Source organism: Eleutherodactylus coqui, chromosome 5 (assembly GCF_035609145.1).
Source record: "Eleutherodactylus coqui strain aEleCoq1 chromosome 5, aEleCoq1.hap1, whole genome shotgun sequence".
In the NCBI taxonomy this organism is placed as follows: Eukaryota; Metazoa; Chordata; class Amphibia; order Anura; family Eleutherodactylidae; genus Eleutherodactylus; species Eleutherodactylus coqui.
The window spans coordinates 3407344-3421879 of NC_089841.1; the positions used below are offsets into that span (position 1 = coordinate 3407344).

Consider the following 14536-nt stretch of genomic DNA (forward strand, 5'->3'; position numbering starts at 1 on the left):
AGCTAGGAGGGATAGCTAACACTAGGGAAGAGAGAGGGAGGATTCAAAAAGATCTAGAAAAGCTTGCACAGTGGGCGGCGACTAACAGAATGGGATTCAACAAGGAGATATGCAAAGTCCTACATCTGGGCAAGAAAAATGAAGAAAGCACATACAGAAGGGGAGAAATTGGGCTAAGCAGCACATGTGAAAAAGACTTGGCTATACTAATACCGTGTTTCCCTGAAAATAAGGCACCCCCGAAAGTAAGACACATTATGGAATTTGCAGAAATCGCTAATATAAGGCACACCCCGATAATAAGGCATACTAAAGTGTGCAGGCAAGTCAAGAGGCCTGTCCCCTGCTGCCATCCCCGTTGTCTCATACCTCCTGCTGTGCTGTACGAGTGTGCTGTTGTAAGCTCCCCTTGCTGGCTGGAAAACCCCATACTGTCATTCTCTTGCTGCTGCACACGTCTGCTGTGATGAGCTCCCCCTGGTGGCCGGAAGCTGCAATACCATCCCTGCTTACAAGTGGTACAGGAACTTCTGTCTGCAGGTACGTTACCTTTTTTATGGCTCTGTGTGTGAGTCAGGCAACCATATGTGTGATTCTTAAGGCTGGGTTCTCACAGAGTGTATTTCCAGCCTTAGGGGGTGAGCATTACAGTCTCCAGACAGTGTGTGGGAGCCAGGTACTTTACAGCTCTTATTTTTTGTGTGTCGTTTTGATTCAATAGGGGGTGTCTGCTTTTTTGCTGAAGAGTCTAAAGTACAAGAAATAAACAATGTTGCTACCGTATATTTTTACCCCTAGACATGAGCGCAAAAAGAAAGAGCTATTCCGTTGAGTACAAGAAAGGAATCGTGGAAGATTCTTGGGGCAAAAACCTTCCTGCTTTGGCCCGAAGATTTTACAAGAAATGGAGTGTCAAGAAATTCAGCAGGAGATTCCGGGTTCAGATGTTTATGATGACATGACCGTCATGGAGTAATTTTTGCTTTGTTTTCACAGTTTGTCTAGCTATAACGGTTTGTGGTGACAACTACGGTACTGTGCAGTATATACGGTAATAAATGGTCATTTTTTTTGTTAAACAATAAATGTGAATTCTTCTTCATTGAAAAATAAGACACCCCCTGAAAATAAGACGTAGCACATATTTGGGAGCAAAAATTAATATAAGACGCGTCTTATATTCGGGGAAACAGGGTAGATCATAGACTGAACATGAGTCAACAATGTGATGCAGCAGACAAAAAGGCAGTGAGGGGGATCAATGGGTGGAACAGGTTACCACGGGAGGTGGGGAGTTCTCCTTTAATGGAAGTGTTCAGAGGCCAGACAGACATCTGTACAGTGATCGTGCACTGAGCAGGGGGTTGGACCCGATGACCCCGGAGGACCTGATGATCCTGGAGGACCCGATGACGCCGGTGTTGTCTTCCAACTCTACCATTCTATGATTCTTAAGAGCTGTAGCTGATATCACATATATGATGTCTCTGGAGCTTACAGGGGGTCCAGAAAGTCCTCACACCCTCTCACTTTATACATGTTGTGTCCCTCATACATTTTTAAAGAATGTACAAAGATTTCTGGGGTTCTGTTGTCACTTTGTCATTGTGGGGTGCTGAGCGCAGAGTGAGGGGGGCACAACCGAAAATGTGGGGGGCTGCTGTATATACACGAGAGCGCTGTCTGTCTGCAGGGCACCTTGGTGATGAGCTCCAGCTCCTCCACGTACGCTCGCTCCGTCTCCAGCAGTTCCCTCGCCGTCCGGCCTTTCTTGCGCTCCCAGCGACATCTCTGATCCCGGACAGCGGACGCCATCACTGTTATTGTCAAGAGGGTGGAGCATTCAAATTATGTACTGAAAAGGGGAGGTGCAAAGACATCAACACCACGACTGTAGGAGCAACTCAGTGACGGCACGGGTGGGGCCTCATTGATGGCAGGGGCGGGGCCTCACTGACAGCAGAGGCGGGGCCTCACTGATGGCAGGGGCGGGACCTCATTTGATGTTATACTGTACTGATTACACAGGGCGGGGCCTCACTGACGGATGGGGCGGGACCTCATGTGACGTTATGCTGTACTAATTACACAGGGCGGGACCTCACTGACGGATGGGGAGGGGCTTCATCTGATGTTATACTGTACTGATTACACAGGGCGGGACCTCACTGACGGATGGGGAGGGGCCTCATGTGATGTTATACTGTACTGATTACACGGGGCGGGACCTCACTGACGGAAGGGGCGGGGCCTCATGTGATGTTACACTGTACTGATTACACAGGGCGGGACCTCACTGACGGATGGGGAGGGGCCTCATGTGATGTTATACTGTACTGATTACACGGGGCGGGACCTCACTGACGGATGGGGCGGGGCCTCATGTAATGTTATACTGTACTAGTTACACAGGGCGGGACCTCACTAACGGATGGGGCGGGGCCTCATGTGATGTTATACTGTACTGATTACACAGGGCGGGACCTCACTGACGGCAGGGGCGAGGCCTCATGTGATGTTATACTGTACTGATTACACAGGGCGGGACCTCACTGACGGATGGGGCGGGGCCTCATGTGATGTTATACTGTACTGATTACACAGGGCGGGACCTCACTGACGGATGGGGCGGGGCCTCATGTGAGGTTATACTGTACTGATTACACAGGGCGGGACCTCACTGACGGATGGGGCGGGACCTCATGTGATGTTATACTGTACTGATTACACAGGGCGGGACCTCACTGACGGATGGGGCGGAGCCTCATGCTATGTTATACTGTACTGATTACACAGGGCGGGACCTCACTGACGGATGGGGCGGGACCTCAGGTGATGTTATACTGTACTGATTACACAGGGCGGGACCTCACTGACGGATGGGGCGGAGCCTCATGCTATGTTATACTGTACTAATTACACAGGGCGGGACCTCACTGACGGATGGGGCGGGGCCTCATGTGATGTTATACTGTACTGATTACACAGGGCGGGACCTCACTGACAGATGGGGCGGGGCCTCATGTGATGCTATACTGTACTGATTACACAGGGCGGGACCTCACTGACAGATGGGGCGGGGCCTCATGTGATGTTATACTGTACTGATTACACAGGGCGGGACCTCACTGACGGATGGGGCGGGACCTCATGTGATGTTATACTGTACTGATTACACAGGGAGGGGTCTCACTGACGGATGGGGCGGGGCCTCATGTGATGTTATACTGTACTGATTACACAGGGAGGGGTCTCACTGACGGATGGGGCGGGACCTCATGTGATGTTATACTGTACTAGTTACACAGGGCGGGACCTCACTGACGGATGGGGCGGGGCCTCATGTGATGTTATACTGTACTAGTTACACAGGGCGGGACCTCACTGACGGATGGGGCGGGGCCTCATGTGATGTTATACTGTACTGATTACACAGGGCGGGACCTCACTGATGGATGGGGCGGGACCTCATGTGATGTTATACTGTACTGATTACACGGGGCGGGACCTCACTGACGGATGGGGCGGGGCCTCATGTGAGGTTATACTGTACTGATTACACAGGGCGGGACCTCACTGACGGATGGGGCGGGGCCTCATGTGATGTTATACTGTACTGATTACACAGGGCGGGACCTCACTGACGGATGGGGTGGAGCCTCATGTGATGTTATACTGTACTGATTACACAGGGCGGGGTCTCACTGACGGATGGGGCGGGACCTCATGTGATGTTATACTGTACTGATTACACAGGGCGGGGCCTCACTGACGGATGGGGCGGGGCCTCATGTGATGTTATACTGTACTGATTACACAGGGCGGGACCTCACTGACGGATGGGGCGGGACCTCATGTGATGTTATACTGTACTGATTACACGGGGCGGGACCTCACTGACGGATGGGGCGGGACCTCATGTGATGTTATACTGTACTGATTACACAGGGCAGGACCTCACTGACGAATGGGGAGGGGCCTCATGTGATGTTATACAGTACTGATTACACAGGGCGGGACCTCACTGACGGATGGGGCGGGGCCTCATGTAATGTTATACTGTACTAGTTACACAGGGCGGGACCTCACTAACGGATGGGGCGGGGCCTCATGTGATGTTATACTGTACTGATTACACAGGGCGGGACCTCACTGACGGCAGGGGCGAGGCCTCATGTGATGTTATATTGTACTAATTATATAGGGCGGGACCTCACTGACGGCAGGGGCGGGACCTCACTGACGGCAGGGGCGAGGCCTCATGTGATGTTATATTGTACTAATTATATAGGGCAGGGCCACAGTAATTGTAGGGGTGGGGACTCAGTGTGATATTAAACTGTACTGATTAAACTCTTGGTAGAACCCCCAACCTCCTTCTCCCCTCCGTATAACCGCTATCCTCCTCCTCTCCCCTCGGCATAACCCCCGTCCTCCTCCTCCTCCTCTCCCCTCGGTATAACCCCCATCCTCCTCCTCCTCCTCTCCCCTCGGTATAACCCCCATCCTCCTCCTCCTCTCCCCTCGGTATAACCCCCGTCCTCCTCCTCTCGGTATAACCCCCATCCTCCTCCTCTCCCCTCGGTATAACCCCCATCCTCCTCCTCTCCGTTTGGTATAACCCCCATCCTCCTCCTCTCCCCTCGGTATAACCTCCATCCTCCTCCTCTCCCCTCGATATAACCCCCATCCTCCTCCTCTCCCCTCGATATAACCCCCATCCTCCTCCTCCTTCCCCCTCGGTATAACCCCCATCCTCCTCCTCCTCCTCCTCTCCCCTCGATATAACCCCCATCCTCCTCCTCCTCTCCCCTCGGTATAACCCCCATCCTCCTACTCCTCCCCCCTCGGTATAACCCCCATCCTCCTCCTCTCCCCTTGGTATAACCCCCATCCTCCTCCTCCTCTCCCCTCGGTATAACCCCCATCCTCCTCCTCTCCCCTCGGTATAACCCCCGTCCTCCTCCTCTCGGTATAACCCCCATCCTCCTCCTCTCCCCTCGGTATAACCTCCATCCTCCTCCTCTCCCCTCGATATAACCCCCATCCTCCTCCTCTCCCCTCGATATAACCCCCATCCTCCTCCTCCTCCCCCCTCGGTATAACCCCCATCCTCCTCCTCCTCCTCTCCCCTCGATATAACCCCCATCCTCCTCCTCCTCTCCCCTCGGTATAACCCCCATCCTCCTACTCCTCCCCCCTCGGTATAACCCCCATCCTCCTACTCCTCCCCCCTCGGTATAACCCCCATCCTCCTCCTCTCCCCTTGGTATAACCCCCATCCTCCTCCTCCTCTCCCCTCGGTATAACCCCCATCCTCCTCCTCCCCTCGGTATAACCCCCATCCTCCTCCTCTCCCCTCGGTATAACCTCCATCCTCCTCCTCTCCCCTCGATATAACCCCCATCCTCCTCCTCCTCTCCCCTCAGTATAACCCCCATCCTCCTCCTCCTCTCCCCTCAGTATAACCCCCATCCTCCTCCTCCTCCTCCTCTCCGCTCGGTATAACCCCCATCCTCCTCCTCTCCCCTCGGTATAACCCCCATCCTCCTCCTCTCCGTTTGGTATAACCTCCATCCTCCTCCTCTCCCCTCGATATAACCCCCATCCTCCTCCTCTCCCCTCGGTATAACCCCCATCCTCCTCCTCCTCTCCCCTCAGTATAACCCCCATCCTCCTCCTCCTCCTCTCGGTATAACCCCCATCCTCCTCCTCTCCCCTCAGTATAACCCCCATCCTCCTCCTCCTCCTCCTCTCCCCTCGGTATAACCCCCGTCCTCCTCCTCTCCCCTCGGTATAACCCCCATCCTCCTCCTCTCCCCTCGGTATAACCCCCATCCTCCTCCTCCTCTCCCCTCAGTATAACCCCCATCCTCCTCCTCCTCCTCTCCCCTCGGTATAACCCCCATCCTCCTCCTCCTCCTCTCGGTATAACCCCCATCCTCCTCCTCCTCTCCCCTCGGTATAACCCCCGTCCTCCTCCTCCTCTCCCCTCGGTATAACCCCCATCCTCCTCCTCCTCTCCCCTCAGTATAACCTCCATCCTCCTCCTCCTCTCCCCTCGATATAACCCCCATCCTCCTCCTCCTCTCCCCTCAGTATAACCCCCATCCTCCTCCTCCTCTCCCCTCAGTATAACCCCCATCCTCCTCCTCTCCCCTCGGTATAACCCCCATCCTCCTCCTCTCCGTTTGGTATAACCTCCATCCTCCTCCTCTCCCCTCGATATAACCCCCATCCTCCTCCTCCTCCTCTCCCCTCAGTATAACCCCCATCCTCCTCCTCTCCCCTCGGTATAACCCCCATCCTCCTCCTCCTCCTCTCCCCTCGGTATAACCCCCATCCTCCTCCTCCTCTCCCCTCGGTATAACCCCCATCCTCCTCCTCCTCTCCTCTCGGTATAACCCCCATCCTCCTCCTCCTCTCCCCTCGGTATAACCCCCATCCTCCTCTCCCCTCGGTATAACCCCCATCCTCCTCCTCCTCCTCTCCCCTCGGTATAACCCCCATCCTCCTCCTCCTCTCCCCTCGGTATAACCCCCATCCTCCTCCTCCTCTCCTCTCGGTATAACCCCCATCCTCCTCCTCCTCTCCCCTCGGTATAACCCCCATCCTCCTCCTCCTCTCCCCTCGGTATAACCCCCATCCTCCTCTCCCCTCGGTATAACCCCCATCCTCCTCTCCCCTCGGTATAACCCCCATCCTCCTACTCCTCTCCCCTCGGTATAACCCCCATCCTCCTCCTCCTCGGTATAACCCCCATCCTCCTCCTCCTCCCCCCTCGGTATAACCCCCATCCTCCTCCTCCTCTCCTCTCGGTATAACCCCCATCCTCCTCCTCCTCCCCCCTCGGTATAACCCCCATCCTCCTCCTCCTCTCCCCTCCGTATAACCCCCATCCTCCTCTCCCCTCGGTATAACCCCCATCCTCCTCCTCCTCTCCCCTCCGTATAACCCCCATCCTCCTCTCCCCTCGGTATAACCCCCATCCTCCTCCTCCTCTCCCCTCGGTATAACCCCCATCCTCCTCCTCCTCTCCCCTCGGTATAACCCCCATCCTCCTCCTCCTCCTCTCCCCTCGGTATAACCCCCATCCTCCTCCTCCTCCTCTCCCCTCGGTATAACCCCCATCCTCCTCCTCCTCCTCTCCCCTCGGTATAACCCCCATCCTCCTCCTCCTCCTCTCCCCTCGGTATAACCCCCATCCTCCTCCTCCTCCTCTCCCCTCGGTATAACCCCCATCAACCTCTCCCCTCGGTATAACCCCCATCCTCCTCCTCTCCCCTTGGTATAACCCCCATCCTCCTCCTCCTCTCCCCTCGGTATAACCCCCATCCTCCTCCTCCTCTCCCCTCGGTATAACCCCCATCCTCCTCCTCGTCTCCCCTCGGTATAACCCCCATCCTCCTCCTCGTCTCCCCTCGGTATAACCCCCATCCTCCTCCTCTCGGTATAACCCCCATCCTCCTCCTCTCGGTATAACCCCCATCCTCCTCCTCCTCTCCCCTCGGTATAACCCCCATCCTCCTCCTCTCCCCTCGGTATAACCCCCATCCTCCTCCTCCTCTCCCCTCGGTATAACCCCCATCCTCCTCCCCCCTCGGTATAACCCCCATCCTCCTCCTCCTCCTCTCCCCTAGGTATAACCCCCATCCTCCTCCTCCTCTCCCCTAGGTATAACCCCCATCCTCCTCCTCCTCCCCCCTCGGTATAACCCCCATCCTCCTCCTCTCCCCTCGGTATAACCCCCATCCTCCTCCACCTCCTCCCCCCTCGGTATAACCCCCATCCTCCTCCACCTCCTCCCCCCTCGGTATAACCCCCATCCTCCTCCTCCTCCCCCCTCGGTATAACCCCCATCCTCCTCCTCCTCCCCCCTCGGTATAACCCCCATCCTCCTCCTCTCGGTATAACCCCCATCCTCCTCCTCTCGGTATAACCCCCATCCTCCTCCTCTCGGTATAACCCCCATCCTCCTCCTCCTCTCCCCTCGGTATAATCCCCATCCTCCTCCTCCTCTCCCCTAGGTATAACCCCCATCCTCCTCCTCCTCCCCCCTCGGTATAACCCCGATCCTCCTCCTCCTCCTCTCCCCTCGGTATAACCCCCATCCTCCTCCTCCTCTCCCCTCGGTATAACCCCCATCCTCCTCCTCCTCTCCCCTCGGTATAACCCCCATCCTCCTCCTCTCGGTATAACCCTCCTCCTCCTCCTCTCGGTATAACCCCCATCCTCCTCCTCCTCTCTTCTCGGTATAACCCCCATCCTCCTCCTCTCCTCAGTATAACCCCCATCCTCCTCCTCCTCCTCTCCCCTCGGTATAACCCCCATCCTCCTCCTCTCCCCTCGGTATAACCCTCATCCTCCTCCTCCTCCTCCTCCTCTCCCCTCGGTATAACCCTCATCCTCCTCCTCCTCCTCCTCCTCTCCCCTCGGTATAACCCTCATCCTCCTCCTCCTCTCCCCTCGGTATAACCCCCAACCTCCTCCTCTTGTCCCCTCGGTATAACCCCCATCCTCCTCCTCCTCTCCCCTCGGTATAACCCCCAACCTCCTCCTCCTCCTCTCCCCTCAGTATAACCCCCAACCTCCTCCTCCTCCTCTCCCCTCAGTATAACCCCCAACCTCCTCCTCCTCCTCTCCCCTCAGTATAACCCCCATCCTCCTCCCCCTCTCCCCTCGGTATAACCCCCATCCTCCTCCCCCTCTCCCCTCGGTATAACCCCCATCCTCCTCCCCCTCTCCCCTCGGTATAACCCCCATCCTCCTCCTCCTCTCCCCTCGGTATAACCCCCATCCTCCTCCTCCTCTCCCCTCGGTATAACCCCCATCCTCCTCCTCCTCTCCCCTCGGTATAACCCCCATCCTCCTCCTCTCCCCTCGGTATAACCCCCATCCTCCTCCTCCTCTCCCCTCGGTATAACCCCCATCCTCCTCCTCTCCCCTCGGTATAACCCCCATCCTCCTCCTCCTCTCCCCTCGTTATAACCCCCATCCTCCTCCTCCTCCTCCTCCTCTCCCCTCGGTATAACACCCATCCTCCTCTCCGCTCGGCATAACCCCCATCCTCCTCCTCCTCTCCCCTCGGTATAACCCCCATCCTCCTCCTCATCTCCCCTCGGTATAACCCCCATTCTCCTCCTCCTCTCCCCCTCTCCCCTCGGTATAACCCCCATCCTCCTCCTCCTCTCCCCTCGGTATAACCCCCATCCTCCTCCTTCTCTCCCCCTCTCCCCTCGGTATAACCCCCATCCTCCTCCTCTCCCCTCGGTATAACCCCCATCCTCCTCCTCCTCTCCCCTCGGTATAACCCCCATCCTCCTCCTCCTCCTCCTCCTCTCCCCTCGGTATAACCCTCATCCTCCTCCTCCTCCTCCTCCTCTCCCCTCGGTATAACCCTCATCCTCCTCCTCCTCTCCCCTCGGTATAACCCCCAACCTCCTCCTCTTGTCCCCTCGGTATAACCCCCATCCTCCTCCTCCTCTCCCCTCGGTATAACCCCCAACCTCCTCCTCCTCCTCTCCCCTCAGTATAACCCCCAACCTCCTCCTCCTCCTCTCCCCTCAGTATAACCCCCAACCTCCTCCTCCTCCTCTCCCCTCAGTATAACCCCCATCCTCCTCCCCCTCTCCCCTCGGTATAACCCCCATCCTCCTCCCCCTCTCCCCTCGGTATAACCCCCATCCTCCTCCCCCTCTCCCCTCGGTATAACCCCCATCCTCCTCCTCCTCTCCCCTCGGTATAACCCCCATCCTCCTCCTCCTCTCCCCTCGGTATAACCCCCATCCTCCTCCTCCTCTCCCCTCGGTATAACCCCCATCCTCCTCCTCTCCCCTCGGTATAACCCCCATCCTCCTCCTCCTCTCCCCTCGGTATAACCCCCATCCTCCTCCTCTCCCCTCGGTATAACCCCCATCCTCCTCCTCCTCTCCCCTCGTTATAACCCCCATCCTCCTCCTCCTCCTCCTCCTCTCCCCTCGGTATAACACCCATCCTCCTCTCCGCTCGGCATAACCCCCATCCTCCTCCTCCTCTCCCCTCGGTATAACCCCCATCCTCCTCCTCATCTCCCCTCGGTATAACCCCCATTCTCCTCCTCCTCTCCCCCTCTCCCCTCGGTATAACCCCCATCCTCCTCCTCCTCTCCCCTCGGTATAACCCCCATCCTCCTCCTTCTCTCCCCCTCTCCCCTCGGTATAACCCCCATCCTCCTCCTCTCCCCTCGGTATAACCCCCATCCTCCTCCTCCTCTCCCCTCGGTATAACCCCCATCCTCCTCCTCTCCCCTCGGTATAACCCCCATCCTCCTCCTCCTCCTCTCCCCTCGGTATAACCCCCATCCTCCTCCTCCTCCTCTCCCCTCGGTATAACCCCCATCCTCCTCCTCCTCTCCCCTCGGTATAACCCCCATCCTCCTCCTCCTCTCCCCTCGGTATAACCCCCATCCTCCTCCTCCTCTCCCCTCGGTATAACCCCCATCCTCCTCCTCCTCTCCCCTCGGTATAACCCCCATCCTCCTCCTCCTCTCCCCTCGGTATAACCCCCATCCTCCTCCTCCTCTCCCCTCGGTATAACCCCCATCCTCCTTCTCTACCCTCGATATAACCCCCATCCTCCTCCTCCTCTCCCCTCGGTATAACCCCCATCCTCCTCTCCCCTCGGTATAACCCCCGTCCTCTTCCTCCTCCTCTCCCCTCGGTATAACCCCCATCCTCCTCCTCCTCTCCCCTCGGTATAACCCCCATCCTCCTCCTCCTCCCCCCTCGGTATAACCCCCATCCTCCTCCTCTCCCCTCGGTATAACCCCCATCCTCCTCCCCCTCTCCCCTCGGTATAACCCCCATCCTCCTCCCCCTCTCCCCTCGGTATAACCCCCATCCTCCTCCTCTCCCCTCGGTATAACCCCCGTCCTCCTCCTCCTCCTCTCCCCACGGTATAACCCCCATCCTCCTCCTCCTCCCCCCTCGGTATAACCCCCATCCTCCTCCTCTCCCCTCGGTATAACCCCCATCCTCCTCCCCCTCTCCCCTCGGTATAACCCCCATCCTCCTCCCCCTCTCCCCTCGGTATAACCCCCATCCTCCTCCTCTCCCCTCGGTATAACCCCCATCCTCCTCTCCACTCGGTATAACCCCCATCCTCCTCCTCCTCTCCCCTAGGTATAACCCCCATCCTCCTCCTCCTCCCCCCTCGGTATAACCCCCATCCTCCTCCTCTCCCCTCGGTATAACCCCCATCCTCCTCCTCTCCCCTCGGTATAACCCCCATCCTCCTCCACCTCCTCCCCCCTCGGTATAACCCCCATCCTCCTCCACCTCCTCCCCCCTCGGTATAACCCCCATCCTCCTCCTCCTCCCCCCTCGGTATAACCCCCATCCTCCTCCTCCTCCCCCCTCGGTATAACCCCCATCCTCCTCCTCTCGGTATAACCCCCATCCTCCTCCTCTCGGTATAACCCCCATCCTCCTCCTCTCGGTATAACCCCCATCCTCCTCCTCCTCTCCCCTCGGTATAATCCCCATCCTCCTCCTCCTCTCCCCTCGGTATAACCCCCATCCTCCTCCTCCTCCCCCCTCGGTATAACCCCGATCCTCCTCCTCCTCCTCTCCCCTCGGTATAACCCCCATCCTCCTCCTCCTCTCCCCTCGGTATAACCCCCATCCTCCTCCTCTCGGTATAACCCTCCTCCTCCTCCTCTCGGTATAACCCCCATCCTCCTCCTCCTCTCTTCTCGGTATAACCCCCATCCTCCTCCTCTCCTCAGTATAACCCCCATCCTCCTCCTCCTCCTCTCCCCTCGGTATAACCCCCATCCTCCTCCTCTCCCCTCGGTATAACCCTCATCCTCCTCCTCCTCCTCTCCCCTCGGTATAACCCTCATCCTCCTCCTCCTCTCCCCTCGGTATAACCCCCAACCTCCTCCTCTTCTCCCCTCGGTATAACCCCCATCCTCCTCCTCCTCTCCCCTCAGTATAACCCCCAACCTCCTCCTCCTCCTCTCCCCTCAGTATAACCCCCAACCTCCTCCTCCTCCTCTCCCCTCAGTATAACCCCCATCCTCCTCCCCCTCTCCCCTCGGTATAACCCCCATCCTCCTCCCCCTCTCCCCTCGGTATAACCCCCATCCTCCTCCTCCTCTCCCCTCGGTATAACCCCCATCCTCCTCCTCCTCTCCCCTCGGTATAACCCCCATCCTCCTCCTCTCCCCTCGGTATAACCCCCATCCTCCTCCTCCTCTCCCCTCGGTATAACCCCCATCCTCCTCCTCCTCTCCCCTCGGTATAACCCCCATCCTCCTCCTCCTCTCCCCTCGGTATAACCCCCATCCTCCTCCTCCTCTCCCCTCGGTATAACCCCCATCCTCCTCCTCCTCCTCCTCTCCCCTCGGTATAACCCCCATCCTCCTCTCCGCTCGGTATAACCCCCATCCTCCTCCTCCTCTCCCCTCGGTATAACCCCCATCCTCCTCCTCATCTCCCCTCGGTATAACCCCCATTCTCCTCCTCCTCTCCCCCTCTCCCCTCGGTATAACCCCCATCCTCCTCCTCCTCTCCCCTCGGTATAACCCCCATCCTCCTCCTTCTCTCCCCCTCTCCCCTCGGTATAACCCCCATCCTCCTCCTCCTCTCCCCTCGGTATAACCCCCATCCTCCTCCTCCTCTCCCCTCGGTATAACCCCCATCCTCCTCCTCCTCTCCCCTCGGTATAACCCCCATCCTCCTCCTCCTCTCCCCTCGGTATAACCCCCATCCTCCTCCTCTCCCCTCAGTATAACCCCCATCCTCCTCCTCCTCCTCCTCTCCCCTCGGTATAACACCCATCCTCCTCTCCGCTCGGTATAACCCCCATCCTCCTCCTCCTCTCCCCTCGGTATAACCCCCATCCTCCTCCTCCTCTCCCCTCGGTATAACCCCCATCCTCCTCCTCCTCTCCCCTCGGTATAACCCCCATCCTCCTCCTCCTCTCCCCTCGGTATAACCCCCATCCTCCTCCTCCTCTCCCCTCGGTATAACCCCCATCCTCCTCCTCCTCTCCCCTCGGTATAACCCCCATCCTCCTCCTCCTCTCCCCTCGGTATAACCCCCATCCTCCTTCTCTACCCTCGATATAACCCCCATCCTCCTCCTCCTCTCCCCTCGGTATAACCCCCATCCTCCTCTCCCCTCGGTATAACCCCCGTCCTCTTCCTCCTCCTCTCCCCTCGGTATAACCCCCATCCTCCTCCTCCTCTCCCCTCGGTATAACCCCCATCCTCCTCCTCTCCCCTCGGTATAACCCCCATCCTCCTTCTCTACCCTCGATATAACCCCCATCCTCCTCCTCCTCTCCCCTCGGTATAACCCCCATCCTCCTCCTCTCCCCACGGTATAACCCCCATCCTCCTCCTCCTCCCCCCTCGGTATAACCCCCATCCTCCTCCTCTCCCCTCGGTATAACCCCCATCCTCCTCCTCCTCTCCCCTCGGTATAACCCCCATCCTCCTCCTCCTCTCCCCTCGGTATAACTCCCATCATCCTCTCCCCTCGGTATAGCCCCCATCCTCCTCCTCCTCTCCCCTCGGTATAACCCCCATCCTCCTCCTCCTCCTCTCCCCTCGGTATAACCCCCATCCTCCTCCTCCTCTCCCCTCGGTATAACCCCCATCCTCCTCCTCCTCTCCCCTCGGTATAACCCCCATCCTCCTCTCCCCTCGGTTTAACCCCCATCCTCCTCCTCCTCCTCCTCTCCCCTCGGTATAATCCCCATCCTCCTCTCCCCTCGGTATAACCCCCATCCTCCTCCTCTCCCCTCGGTATAACCCCCATCCTCCTCCTCCTCCTCTCCCCTCGGTATAACCCCCATCCTCCTCCTCCTCCTCCTCTCGGTATAACCCCCATCCTCCTCCTCCTCTCCCCTCGGTATAACCCCCGTCCTCCTCCTCCTCTCCCCTCGGTATAACCCCCGTCCTCCTCCTCCTCTCCCCTCGGTATAACCCCCATCCTCCTCCTCCTCTCCCCTCAGTATAACCCCCATCCTCCTCCTCCTCTCCCCTCAGTATAACCCCCATCCTCCTCCTCTCCCCTTGGTATAACCCCCATCCTCCTCCTCTCCGTTTGGTATAACCTCCATCCTCCTCCTCTCCCCTCGATATAACCCCCATCCTCCTCCTCCTCCTCTCCCCTCAGTATAACCCCCATCCTCCTCCTCTCCCCTCGGTATAACCCCCATCCTCCTCCTCCTCCTCTCCCCTCGGTATAACCCCCATCCTCCTCCTCCTCTCCCCTCGGTATAACCCCCATCCCCCATCCTCCCCCCCTCGGTATAACCCCCATCCTCCTCCTCCTCCTCCTCTCCCCTCGGTATAACCCCCATCATCCTCTCATCTTCTCACCTGACAGCAGATTGTCCGCGCGGAGATTTTTAAACCTGCTTCCGGCCGGGCGGAGTCACGTGACTGGGGTGAGAGCGGCCCCTGCTGGCGGGAGGAGTATAACTAAATTCCAGAACACCTCCACACCATTCGCAACCTGATTGGTTGTTTGGGATAACTGATTAA

At 58.0% G+C, this 14536-nt stretch overlaps 1 protein-coding gene across 2 annotated transcripts in view; it reads right to left on the bottom strand.

The window, feature by feature from the left end:
- Positions 1-14442, bottom strand: part of ARHGEF39 (Rho guanine nucleotide exchange factor 39) — a 37844-nt gene extending 23402 nt beyond the window's left edge. Inside the window, exons 1-2 of one of the 2 annotated variants that reach the window (XM_066602218.1) lie at positions 14372-14442; positions 1699-1817 (exon numbers count right to left, since the gene is read on the bottom strand). In XM_066602218.1, the coding sequence (XP_066458315.1) occupies positions 1699-1815 (117 nt within the window). In that variant the 5' untranslated portion in view covers positions 1816-1817; positions 14372-14442. Of the gene's footprint in view, positions 1-1698; positions 1856-14371 lie in introns of both variants that reach the window. The other variant, XM_066602219.1, reaches the window with a different exon arrangement.
- Between the last annotated feature and the right edge of the window lie 94 nt (positions 14443-14536).